This window comes from Xenia sp. Carnegie-2017, unplaced genomic scaffold, assembly GCF_021976095.1.
Source record: "Xenia sp. Carnegie-2017 unplaced genomic scaffold, XeniaSp_v1 HiC_scaffold_6, whole genome shotgun sequence".
Lineage (NCBI taxonomy): Eukaryota > Metazoa > Cnidaria > Anthozoa > Malacalcyonacea > Xeniidae > Xenia > Xenia sp. Carnegie-2017.
This window is the reverse complement of record NW_025813526.1, coordinates 5,152,874-5,165,086: the sequence shown is the minus strand read 5'-3', so window position 1 is coordinate 5,165,086 and position 12,213 is coordinate 5,152,874. Positions and strand designations below refer to the sequence as shown.

At 34.8% G+C, this 12,213-nt stretch overlaps 1 protein-coding gene across 3 annotated transcripts in view; it reads left to right on the top strand.

Moving 5' to 3' along the window:
- The window catches only part of LOC124458519, a 65,994-nt gene that overhangs the window by 48,917 nt on the left and 4,864 nt on the right, over positions 1-12,213 (top strand). For 2 of the 3 annotated variants that reach the window (XM_047008514.1, XM_047008511.1), the window contains 3 exons: positions 5,188-5,366; positions 6,490-6,700; positions 10,623-10,840. In XM_047008514.1, coding sequence (XP_046864470.1) covers positions 5,188-5,366; positions 6,490-6,700; positions 10,623-10,840 — 608 coding nt within the window. The remainder of the gene's footprint in view (positions 1-5,187; positions 5,367-6,489; positions 6,701-10,622; positions 10,841-12,213) is intronic. The other variant, XM_047008513.1, reaches the window with a different exon arrangement.

Below are 12,213 nucleotides of genomic sequence, written 5' to 3'. Positions count from 1 at the left end.
AAAATCAGAAAAAAATCCCAAATTAAACGGGCAAACAGTTGGTTTTCATTGTCTCCCAACACTTGGAACATTAAAAAATTTTGATTTGCAAATATCAGCATACGTGATCTATAGGATTGAAGAAATGCTATTGGCTAGCTTAACCACGTGACAAAATGTGATTGGCTGAAAAAATAAACAAGCAATGGCTGATCAATTTTGTTGAAATTTTGTTGTCGAAGACGAAGTACAAATTAATGTTTGAAAACCGGGTTTTTTCTTTTCTTTTTTCTCAAATACGTTAACTGCCTCAACTAAGTCTTTGTAAATATCTTTATTTTCCCATTCATGAAGGCAATGCGATAAATTTTTTAATATATCCGCCATTTGGATATTCATGCTTGATTTTTGTTTTTCATACGAATCGAAATATACATGTAATGTATACAAAGCAGTTTTTGGTTGAAATAATGCATACTTCTGTACCTACTAACTTTCAGCCTTACAAGAATTACTCAGATACAACTAGATATTTTGCTAACTTCACACTCATGAGATATTACATTGAAGACATTTCCGGTCTGTATAGTAAAAATTCCTATGCATTCGAAAATGACATACTTTCGTTATAAAAACTGCGATTTTCCAATAGTGAGAAAAATTAAGTTTTACTCGATATTTGCCTAGTTTGTAAATCCTGTAATTAGAGGCTGCAAGATAGGAGTCCCACATATTGTCAAAATTAAGGCATTTGATTGATCAAATATGAATAAAATGTACCGTTAAATTCGTACCAACATGGGCTATAACATGGACGTTCTCTGTAATAAAAGATTGAAATATCTCATTAGCACTGTGTAAAATCATGATTCATATATGCATTGTGTGTTTGTTATATATCCAAACATAATCTTAATATAAGATACTCATTAATCATTGAAAGCATACCAAGCACACATTAACCATTCAAGATTAACTTGGACACAACTCTTTTAATGGTAGCTAATGAGCACGTAGTTGCTGGAGAAAAGCAAATTTCTACTCGTGCGAAAGTGCAAGTTATATTTATAATCTTACGATATCTTATAATTGATAAACCTGGTGTTTACAATTTCAATTGTACGAGAATTTTAACTGCAATGCCCTCCATACTAAAAATAATTCTTGTTATGGGTTATTTAGCATGGCTATATATTGAGGAACAATACCGATTGGTTAATTTTTAGTTGAATTAATTATCACACGTAGCCCCTCTGGTGGTTTTCCTGAAGACCTGTATGAAGTGGTCACACAAAATCCCTTATGGTGACCGCTTAATGTTGTAGTTCCCTACAAATATAAGTATATCCTGTCCCTATCCGTTGAAATTTTTACGCTCTTCACTCAAATAATATCTCATGAGTGTCGAGTTTAAAACATATCTAGTTGTATCTGAGTAATTCTTATATGGTTGACAGTTGAACAATGCATTATTTCATCCATAAGCTACTTTAAATCAAATACATATATATTTAGATATGATAATGATAAGGATTCTCTGGATTTTATTTTGAAATTTTTATTACGCTTTCAACTCGGTGCTTCGAGCCTTCGTCAGAATGTGCGAATATATTATTTACAAAGATTTTGTAGGCGTTTGGAGCGTCTGATTGGTTGGTTAGTAGTTGAGTTGATATTATTGGATGGTATAAGATGCGTTGTCATGGTTTCGGGTGTATGGATTGCGTTAATGAAATTTGAGTGTTTTATTTTAGTCGTTGTGTTATTAGTTTGTTGTCTTGGTTTTATCTTTAGTTGTGAATAGATGATGGGGATGTCAATATGTCTGTTTATTGTGTTGTTGTCTTTGCTGTACCATGCCTCTTTGAATTCTCGTGCGTGTTTTGTCTGTGCGCGTCCAAGAAGTTGTGTTTTGTCCAGTCAAATGTGTGGTTGGTATTGTAGGTATGTTCTGCTGGTAGTGATTTTGGGTCGCGTCGTTTGATGGCATTCTTGTGTTTAGTGAGTCTTGTTTCAATTTTCTTGGATGTTTGTCCTATGTACTGTTTGGGGCAATCTTTACATGGTATCATGTAGACCGCGTTGGTTGTGTCAAATGTCGTTGTTCGGTCTTTATGTTTAGTGAAGTATAATTTGAGTTTGTGTGTTGGTTTATGTGTGATGTTTATTTTGAATGGTCGGAGTAGTCTTGATTTCATTTCTCATGTTCCGTTTATATATGGAAATGTCACTATTTTTACTGGTTCGTCTGTATCTTCGTTAGGTTTTTTTAGTTTGTGGTTTGTTGTGTATTTTGTTTAATACTTTGTTGATAAAGTTTCGTGGGTAATTGTTGTTGATGAATGTAGAGTATAAGTAGTTGCGTTCATTCTTCTTGTCTTCTTCTGTATTGCAGTGTGTTTTAATCCTGTTAAAGAGAGTTCGTATGCAACTAATTTTGTGTTGTGTTGGGTGATTGCTATTAAAGTTGAGTATTTGGTCTGTGTGTGTATTTTTGCGGAATACTTGTGTGTTTAATGTGCCGTCATGTGATCTGGTAAGTAAAATATCTAGGAAGGTAAGTTGTTTGTTCTGTTCTTTGTCCATGGTGAAGGTTATGTTCTGTGTGGTGTTGTTTATTGTGTGTAGAATGTGTTCTGTTTTGTCTTTTTCGACGATAGCAAAGATGTCGTCAACAAATTTTCTCCATAGTCTGATGTGTGTGTTGTTGGTGACTGACTGCTTTTCAAGGTGTTGCATAACAGCTTCTGCAAGGAAGGTGGATAAAGGAGAACCCATTGGTGTTCCTGAGATTTGTCGGTAATATGAATTTTGGAAGGTGAATTCAGTGGAGAGGCAGAGCTCGAGCAGGTCGATGATATCATCTTGGTCTAGTTCGGTTGTGATTTTCCATGAGTTGTTGTTAGTAAGTAGTTCGTTTGTGACTGTTTTGGCTATGTTTAGTGGTATGGATGTGAAAAGTGACACTACATCGTAAGATATCATGATTTCGTCTGGTTTTAGTTTTACATTTTTAATATTGGTGAGGAAAGTTGTGGCATTTTTGATAGTGTGATGTGATGATTTGACTAGCGGGTGCAGAATATTAGAAAGATATTTTGATAGTTCATACGTGGGAGATCCAGGAAGAGATACAATTGATACTACCAAAGATTCACAAAGAAAACAACCCGCTACGACCAATTGTATCTCTTCCTGGATCTCCCACGTATGAACTATCAAAATATCTTTCTAATATTCTGCACCCGCTAGTCAAATCATCACATCACACTATCAAAAATGCCACAACTTTCCTCACCAATATTAAAAATGTAAAACTAAAACCAGACGAAATCATGATATCTTACGATGTAGTGTCACTTTTCACATCCATACCACTAAACATAGCCAAAACAGTCACAAACGAACTACTTACTAACAACAACTCATGGAAAATCACAACCGAACTAGACCAAGATGATATCATCGACCTGCTCGAGCTCTGCCTCTCCACTGAATTCACCTTCCAAAATTCATATTACCGACAAATCTCAGGAACACCAATGGGTTCTCCTTTATCCACCTTCCTTGCAGAAGCTGTTATGCAACACCTTGAAAAGCAGTCAGTCACCAACAACACACACATCAGACTATGGAGAAAATTTGTTGACGACATCTTTGCTATCGTCGAAAAAGACAAAACAGAACACATTCTACACACAATAAACAACACCACACAGAACATAACCTTCACCATGGACAAAGAACAGAACAAACAACTTACCTTCCTAGATATTTTACTTACCAGATCACATGACGGCACATTAAACACACAAGTATTCCGCAAAAATACACACACAGACCAAATACTCAACTTTAATAGCAATCACCCAACACAACACAAAATTAGTTGCATACGAACTCTCTTTAACAGGATTAAAACACACTGCAATACAGAAGAAGCCAAGAAGAATGAACGCAACTACTTATACTCTACATTCAAAAACAACAATTACCCACGAAACTTTATCAACAAAGTACTAAACAAAATACACAACAAACCACAAACTGAAAAACCTAACGAAGATACAGACGAACCAGTAAAAATAGTGACATTACCATATATAAACGGAACATCAGAAATGACATCAAGACTACTCCGACCATTCAAAATAAACATCGCACATAAACCAACACACAAACTCAAATCATACTTCACTAAACATAAAGACCGAACAACATTTGACACAACCAACGCGGTCTACATGATACCATGTAAAGATTGCCCCAAACAGTACATAGGACAAACATCCAAGAAAATTGAAACAAGACTCACTAAACACAAGAATGCCATCAAACGACGCGACCCAAAATCACTACCAGCAGAACATACCTACGATACCAACCACACATTTGACTGGACAAAAACACAACTTCTTGGACGCGCACAGACAAAACACGCACGAGAATTCAAAGAGGCATGGTACAGCAAAGACAACAACACAATAAACAGACATATTGACATCCCCATCATCTATTCACAACTAAAGATAAAACCAAGACAACAAACTAATAACACAACGACTAAAATAAAACACTCAAATTTCATTAACGCAATCCATACACCCGAAACCATGACAACGCATCTTATACCATCCAATAATATCAACTCAACTACTAACCAACCAATCAGACGCTCCAAACGCCTACAAAATCTTTGTAAATAATATATTCGCACATTCTGACGAAGGCTCGAAGCACCGAGTTGAAAGCTTAATAAAAAATTCAAAATAAAATCCAGAGATTCCTTATCATTATCATAATATGCCTGGGTTACCAATTTTCAAATATATATTTAGATATATATAAAAAACACTAATCATGAACGTTCTAAGCGCTAGAGGCATATTTTAATGTTAACACTAAAAGAACGTTCACACCAAGAGCACATTCATTCAAGTTATGCATACATAAATATAAAGACTTTCCAAGAACGCCTGATTAACTTCTTTCTGACTTTTTTATGTTTTCTATGCAAAATAAAGTTTTTTAAGCCCGCGAAATACTAGCAGCTACAGGTAACTTTTTACACGCGACCGGCGAAAGTTAGAAATATTTTTAATATGCCTTAGTATATATGTATGAGAGTTCACTTGTCTTTAATTAATCTTCTTTAAGTTGGTCGCATCTCTTGCATTGTATGACAGACTAACATCTCAATTTTTCTAGCGGAAAGTAAAGTATCTCAGTTTTCTACTCTTGGTGAAAAGTTAGCATGGTGTGTGGTTACGCAGAAACCGAAGAATGGTACAATTTCTAAGCTGCAAAAACGTGCCACGGAGTTTTGTGAGACCATTTGGAAAAAGAGTGGTTACTTTGGGAGCAAAGTGCCACCGAATTTTATCAAGGTAACATATTTTGTAGTGATTTCTCGTTATCAACAAAATCTACACAAAAAAATCCGGTGAAATTTGTAAAAAAAACATTTCTCTTATTACGATTGCGGAACTGTTTACAAGTCAATACTTTTTGTAACATATAAGCTCGACTAAATATTTTGGAATCAATGAATTTGGACTATCATATCAAGGTAGTCTGTTGGCAATTATTTTTGGGGTTACATCCTGCTCATGTACTACTATTGATTCATAGATTCATATTAATCGTTTCATATTAATCCAAATTTCTATATCATTTCTATTAAATTTCTAAGATCTATGGCTATAGGAAAGAAGAGTTAATTTAAAAACGCACTTGCTTTTTTCGTGCGCTCCAAGTTACGGGATTTGAAGTTAGTGAACGTTGTCGGTTGATATAAATGTTACTTATGGATACGTGTTATCTTGCAGTCATTGGAGTAGCCAGCCTGCAAATTTCGTTACGCAATGTAAATTTTTCTGTGTTAACTCACTGTAAAAACAATGGATTTCTTAAGAACTGAATAATGACTGATGATCTACAATGTCATTTATAAAGAAATAGCCAAATGTTGCAACCTGTTGACCATGAGAGCTTATCGATCACCACACATTTCAACACATGCATATCTTACTAACGCAATGGGTCGTAACTCCCCTATTAGGCGTATTTGCTATTTGCAACAAATCACGTTTTACTGTTTCAAAGCAACGTTTTTTAAAGTATATCTCACATCAATTAGAAAATTTACATTTCCAACATGTGTTGTTCGGGGATTTTTTTGTGAATTTTTGCACAAAATTGCAAGTTTTGTACGTACTGAAACTTAGGCATGTTAACTTTACATGAGCCAAGCGTATTTAAAACAAAAGGTAATGAGGACACTCCTCTCATTTTCTTTTGTCTTTAATGCGTTTGATGCATGTAAACTTCGACGTTTGAAACATTCCAAGTTGCCAATAAAATGCAGCTAAATTTGACGCGTGGTTACTTTTTTTACTTGTTATGGGAATCGCCTATTCCCTAATTTTTCAATGCTTTCCACTTAATAGAACCTGTTACTATATCCCCACTTGCTTTCACTATGATCTCTAAGCTTTAAATTTTTTTTAGGTGGAATTAGACGAAGAATTTCAGACAGATAGCCAAAAGACATGGATGCTCTGCGATATTTTTCACAAGACTGGTATCATTGACCGTGATGGTAACATTTATAAGGCAAATCATTGTGATCCGAAAATTTATAAATTTTGCTATGGAACTGAAATGGCAGCTACGGAGCTTGGTTTTGCGCGTTTGGATGTGAAAATGACTGCACCACAGGGTATGTCATGCAACGTAGCTTTGTTTGATTTTGTAAAATGCTCCAAAATTTTTTGAAGTTTATGTAGTTTCCTACAATTGTGACACTTCAAATCAGAAGGCAACTATGAGCTTCAACAAAATTATGCAGTTAATGATACTAGTAAAAAGCACGATAGGTAAACATCAATCTTATTGGACAGTAAGCTTAACTTTTTTAACAACTACAGTAAATTTTTTTAGCAATTATAATTCTACAAATTACCTCATTACACTTCAAAAATTTGCAAAAAAATGTACTTCAGTATTTAAAAAGCTTTAGCAAATTGAACTACAGCATGCTCTTTATTGATTAAACGATTATTAATTTTACTATGTTCATTTTGGCGTTAATATCAAATTCAACAAAAATTATCAATAAAGCTAGGTAGGTGAATATGAAAGTAAATGGAAAAAATTTGATTAATCTTTAAAACCTAATGACACAAGCTAGCCTATTCACTTCACTAGCCAAGAAGTATCTCAGTAACGAAAATTATTTCGCAACAACCAAGATTACAGTCGTTATCACAATGATTCTACCTGTCTTGTCTTTAACTGTTGCTTGTCCAGCATACGTTCGATTGACACAATCATTGCTATATTCTCCGGTGTCAGCATTTACTCTAACAGTTTGGATTTTATTGATTTTTCCTTTTGTACACAAAAGGACTTTTAACATTATTCAAATAAATCATTAGATTCATTGTACAAATTTTGACATGTGTCATGCGCTTAGATTCATTGCAATTATGCTTTTATTACGCATAATAAGCTTAAGTGCCGCAAACGTGCAAGCATGTTAAAATTGCACGTTTAATGATTGCAAGCACAAAATTTGGCTTTGCTCACTATTGTTTTGGAGTGAATTTTATAAAATAACACATGAAAAACGCGTGATGTGATTGGTCGATGCCCGTTTTCGGATCAGGCCTGTCCAAACACGGTAATTTAATATGCTGTCGTAAAAATTTCAAACATAAAGACGACTTTCAAGCCTATGTTTTTTGCTGCAGTGCATTTCTGGCTGAGTAAAAAATGTGAACTTAAAGTAACATTTGTGACTTTTCTAAACTTTTAGACAGGGACGCCGGAACGGCAAAAAGGAAAGCCTTTGTGGAAGGGCACATTAGTGAAATTTACTAAAAACAATCTAATAGTTATAAACAGCAAAGAGATGTGCTACATGCAATACACTGTACAGAAGCACATGTCCGCAGTGTTGGTCGACTAATATTAACGATAGTATAGCTAGCAAACGATGTAACGTCACTAATTTACAATTTGTCATCACTCATGTATTGTATTTTCCAAAGTATCTAATTCTTCTTTCATTTCTCTGTGAAAACTCTTTGGCAATTACGTCTATTTCCACCATATCCATGTGTTGCTTCTGAATGTTGGCGAACATAATATCATTCAGATGATTTCCTTCACTGTTTGACCGCAGCCATGTTTTGAGACGACGCATTACGCTGAATGTGCGTTCGCACGAGGCAGATGAGAGTGGCAATGTGTAGTATAGTATAATTAGATTGTGGATCTCTGAGCACCTTTTCTTTGCTGACGGCATGGCATTGAATACTCTGCTATTGTTGAAATACGCGTGACTTCTGTTATTTTTTCTTCTTATCCACGTTGTAAAGCCCAAGACTGTTTTCTGTTATCAATATTTCTTCATTATTCATCCATCTTGGAACTTTTCTTAGTGTACTGCCAGTGACAAATTTTTCACCTGATTCCAGTGGAAACTACATCATAACACGAAAAACTTTCTTGGCGTCATCAAGTGTACGCTCGAACTCTTCTTTCCTTCTCATCTCATGAAGACGTTGCAGGACATGTCTTATTGAAAATATTGAACATAGAGCATACTCAGCTGAAATACCAACGGCTTGGAGCTCTTTATAAAGCTTCTCGAGTAAAGCCAATAGCTTTCTTGTCGCGTTTAAATTGAAGATGACGATGAAGACACCTACGATTGCATACAGGGATTGGCATAAATCCAGTGATGTAGACAACAAATTAGATTGCTTAGCTGCATCCTGTATAATAAGTTCATTGCAGTGACTGAAACAATGAACATAAATTGCGTTTGGTGCAATATCTTCCTTGAGCTTTCTTGCGAGGGATTTCATTGCTGAAGCCCCATCAAAGCCCTTGGGTGCCATTTTGTAACCTTCCATGCCACATCTGAGAAGATTGTCTTTGGTGTAGTACAGCAATGCATTAGATGAAATTCCTTGCAAACATTCATAAATTCCAATAAAATCTTCCGATACTTCGTAATTATCATCACAGGTCCTTACGGAAAAAGACAACTGTTCCTTCTTAGATACGTCTGATGATTTGTCAGCTAGAATTGAAAATGATTCTCTCACTAGAATTTTATCAATGAAATGTCTTCGAGCATTTAATACAATAATCTGTTTCTGCTCGTCCAGGATGTCGTGTGCAGTTACTTATCGGTTCTCGTCAAGTAAAAGTTTTAGTGCCTTGTCGTTAATCGCTTTATCAAGATTGAACTGATGAATATTAGATTCAGAATCCGTTCTGCCTCTAATCGCTATACCTTGGCGTAAGAGTGTTTTTAATGTTTGAAGATGTGAAATTAACTCTTTCTGCCTTAACTGCTGTGCTTCAAGAGCAAGCGAACTGCAGGCAGTGCTAAGAGACAATTGCCCTTTGTCTAATGTGGCACAAGCTTCTTTATGAGCATAACTGTTTTCATGTTCGTTGAATTTCTCACAGCCTTTTTTCCAGTTATCAAATCCAACTTCATAACTGCCAAACACTCCCTTTATCTTAGAGTGAGTAGAACAAATTTCACGAAAAGCCTTATTTTTTTTCTCGATTGTACCCTAACCACTCATAATTTCGTAACCATTGACCTTGGAAATATCGACCATGCTTCACACTACTTTCCTTGTCTTCACTTGTAAATTCTTTCTCATGTTTTACCCATGTCGTTTTCATGCATATCTTTTCTGTTTCACCAATCAGACTTTTTGGTATGGACGATTCACAGTCTGAGGCTTTTTCAGTATTGACAGTTATTAAAGTGTCAATTCCGCTTGTTAAAGCAGAATCAAAATCATAGCTTGTGTTTCCTTTTGCAAACAGCGATGTTATTTTTCATTGAACCGGCTTAGCAGCTGCTTTTGCTAATGCTTACATCTTTCTGCTCCTGACATTGCAGAAAAAGCGATAAGATGCAAAAAATATTCCTTTCAAAGTCATCAATGTTTAGTTGACTGAGACATTTATGCCAGTAGATGTTTACCATTAAAAATATCTTTGGTATACCTCATGTTACTGGCACCTTTTTGGATTTAATAATAATGAAAGGAATTTGCTAAGGTAGTGTGATTTTTAGTTGTTTACATGTAAAAATTGGCCTTTGCCCCCCTTTCCCCCAGTTCCGGCGTCCCTGCACTTGAGAGTGTTGCTTGAGTTTGGAAAGCGGTGCAAAATACTCTCCTTCGGCTCGTGTTTTTCGCACTGTTCTTAACTCTCACTTAATTCTTGCGTGTTTGTATCAGGCAATCCAAATATAGAAACCATTAAGTTGTTGCTTAGTAGCTAAGTTTTGCAAATTATGTTACATTGATATCTACAAAAAGCAGATTGTTAGTGATCAGTCATGCAAAATTTGGTACATGATAACACACTTATTGACTGAAATATGGGAAAACTGTGTGTTTTGTTGACCCTTGACCGGTAGTCCTAGTTGAACGAAACATATATACACTGTTTCCCTCGATTTCGATTTCTACAAGCAAATGATTTTTATGGGTGGGTAATGGTTAACTTATACAACATTTTATATTTTTACGACGTCGCTTGAATTGTCATTTAATAAATGTTTTCCTTTTGTGGATTATTATAATGAATTTATTATTTAGATGCACTCTTTATAGATGATTTGTTTGTTGGTGAAGATGTTATCAGTGTTTCTGGTACCGGAGGGACAAAAGGGAATTTTGTAATTGCTCCTGGAAAGATCGATGAACGCATTCAAAAGATTTTAGAAGAGGAAAAACTTGACCGATCTAGCATGGAAAATGCTTGGAAAGAAGATATTCGAGAAGTTCAGGAAGAAACAATTCGCAAAACAGATGAAGTGAGTTACTTGCATATGACAAAGATATTTTTATGAATATGTACTTCATTGCACTGTTATAGGTAAGGGATAGTACTCGATTAGATCCAGATTTTTTTATGCTTAGATTTAAGCATAATAGTCTTACTTGAGTGAAAAGCAGCAAAATAAGTCAAAGCTAAAAATGATTTATTAACTTAGGCTCACTTTACTTATAACAAGCAACCCTTTTTAAAACCAGGGTATCGACCTTTTGATCATTTACAAAAGATAAAATTGACCGATTAGGCCACATCAATGTGGCCACCCACATAAGCAGTCACAACAGTCTTTTCTCTCTTCAAATAAACAGAACAAGCCATTGAATCTGAGATTGGTGCGTTTTACTGCTGTTATAAATATGCATAGCCTTTAAACATATAAATAATGTCATGCCACTCTTGAATGATAACAGTTACAACTTATATGTGTATCATTTGTTTCATAAGACTTAATCCATCGTAATGATTTCAACATGTTGTTTGTCTTTAAAAGATGGACGTGAGTTGCTTGACTTAATTGCCCTATTTGGATAAACCTGGCTGTCCACTCCTTATTTATATTGTTAATTATTGAATACAGTTGAACATCTACTTACGGGCACTTCTCAAAAGCAAACACCCACCGTAAGCACAAACTTTTGAGTCCTTGCAGTTGACATACTATCTCTTAACACAGCTCATAATAGGGCACCTTCCCAAGAGTGACCGCAGAGGAAGGTTCTACTGTAAATAACAAATAGATTACATTTAAACGTTTTCTGTCGCAAAATTATTTTAATATTTCTTTTGTTTTTTTGCATTGAGTATTTGTGTTTGCTTTGTTGATTTACTGCAATATTTATTGAAAAAATTTGATTCATACATGAGCTAGAATGTGATTTACTTACAGAATAAACTAGCGATGACTGGTTAATTTTTCTATATAAGAAATATCGAAGACCAAATATTAAGTACGTGAGTTGCTTAAACAGGGTTTTGTAAATCAGGGATAAATTAAAAAATTATCTCTGACGTCATTCCGTGCATCTGTCTTCTTGGAATTCTTATCGTTATTGTATCAATAATAGTGTGAGATCATACTGGTGATTTCATAATACAAGACAAACTGTGATTGACTTTACTTTACATTTACATGACATGAGTTATAACGAAAATATTTATTACTTGCAAATGGTATAAAGTGCACAATCTATTTGCTAAAAAAAGTATTAGCTACGAGTCCTTATGTACAAGTAAAGTCTCTTCAAGTTTAAAGAGAGTGGAAAGTATTGGAAACATCTAAGATTGTTAAAAAGAAAGTGTGTGTTGGAAATGCAGTTACGATTTTATAACTGTCCAAAAAGTTCAAAATAA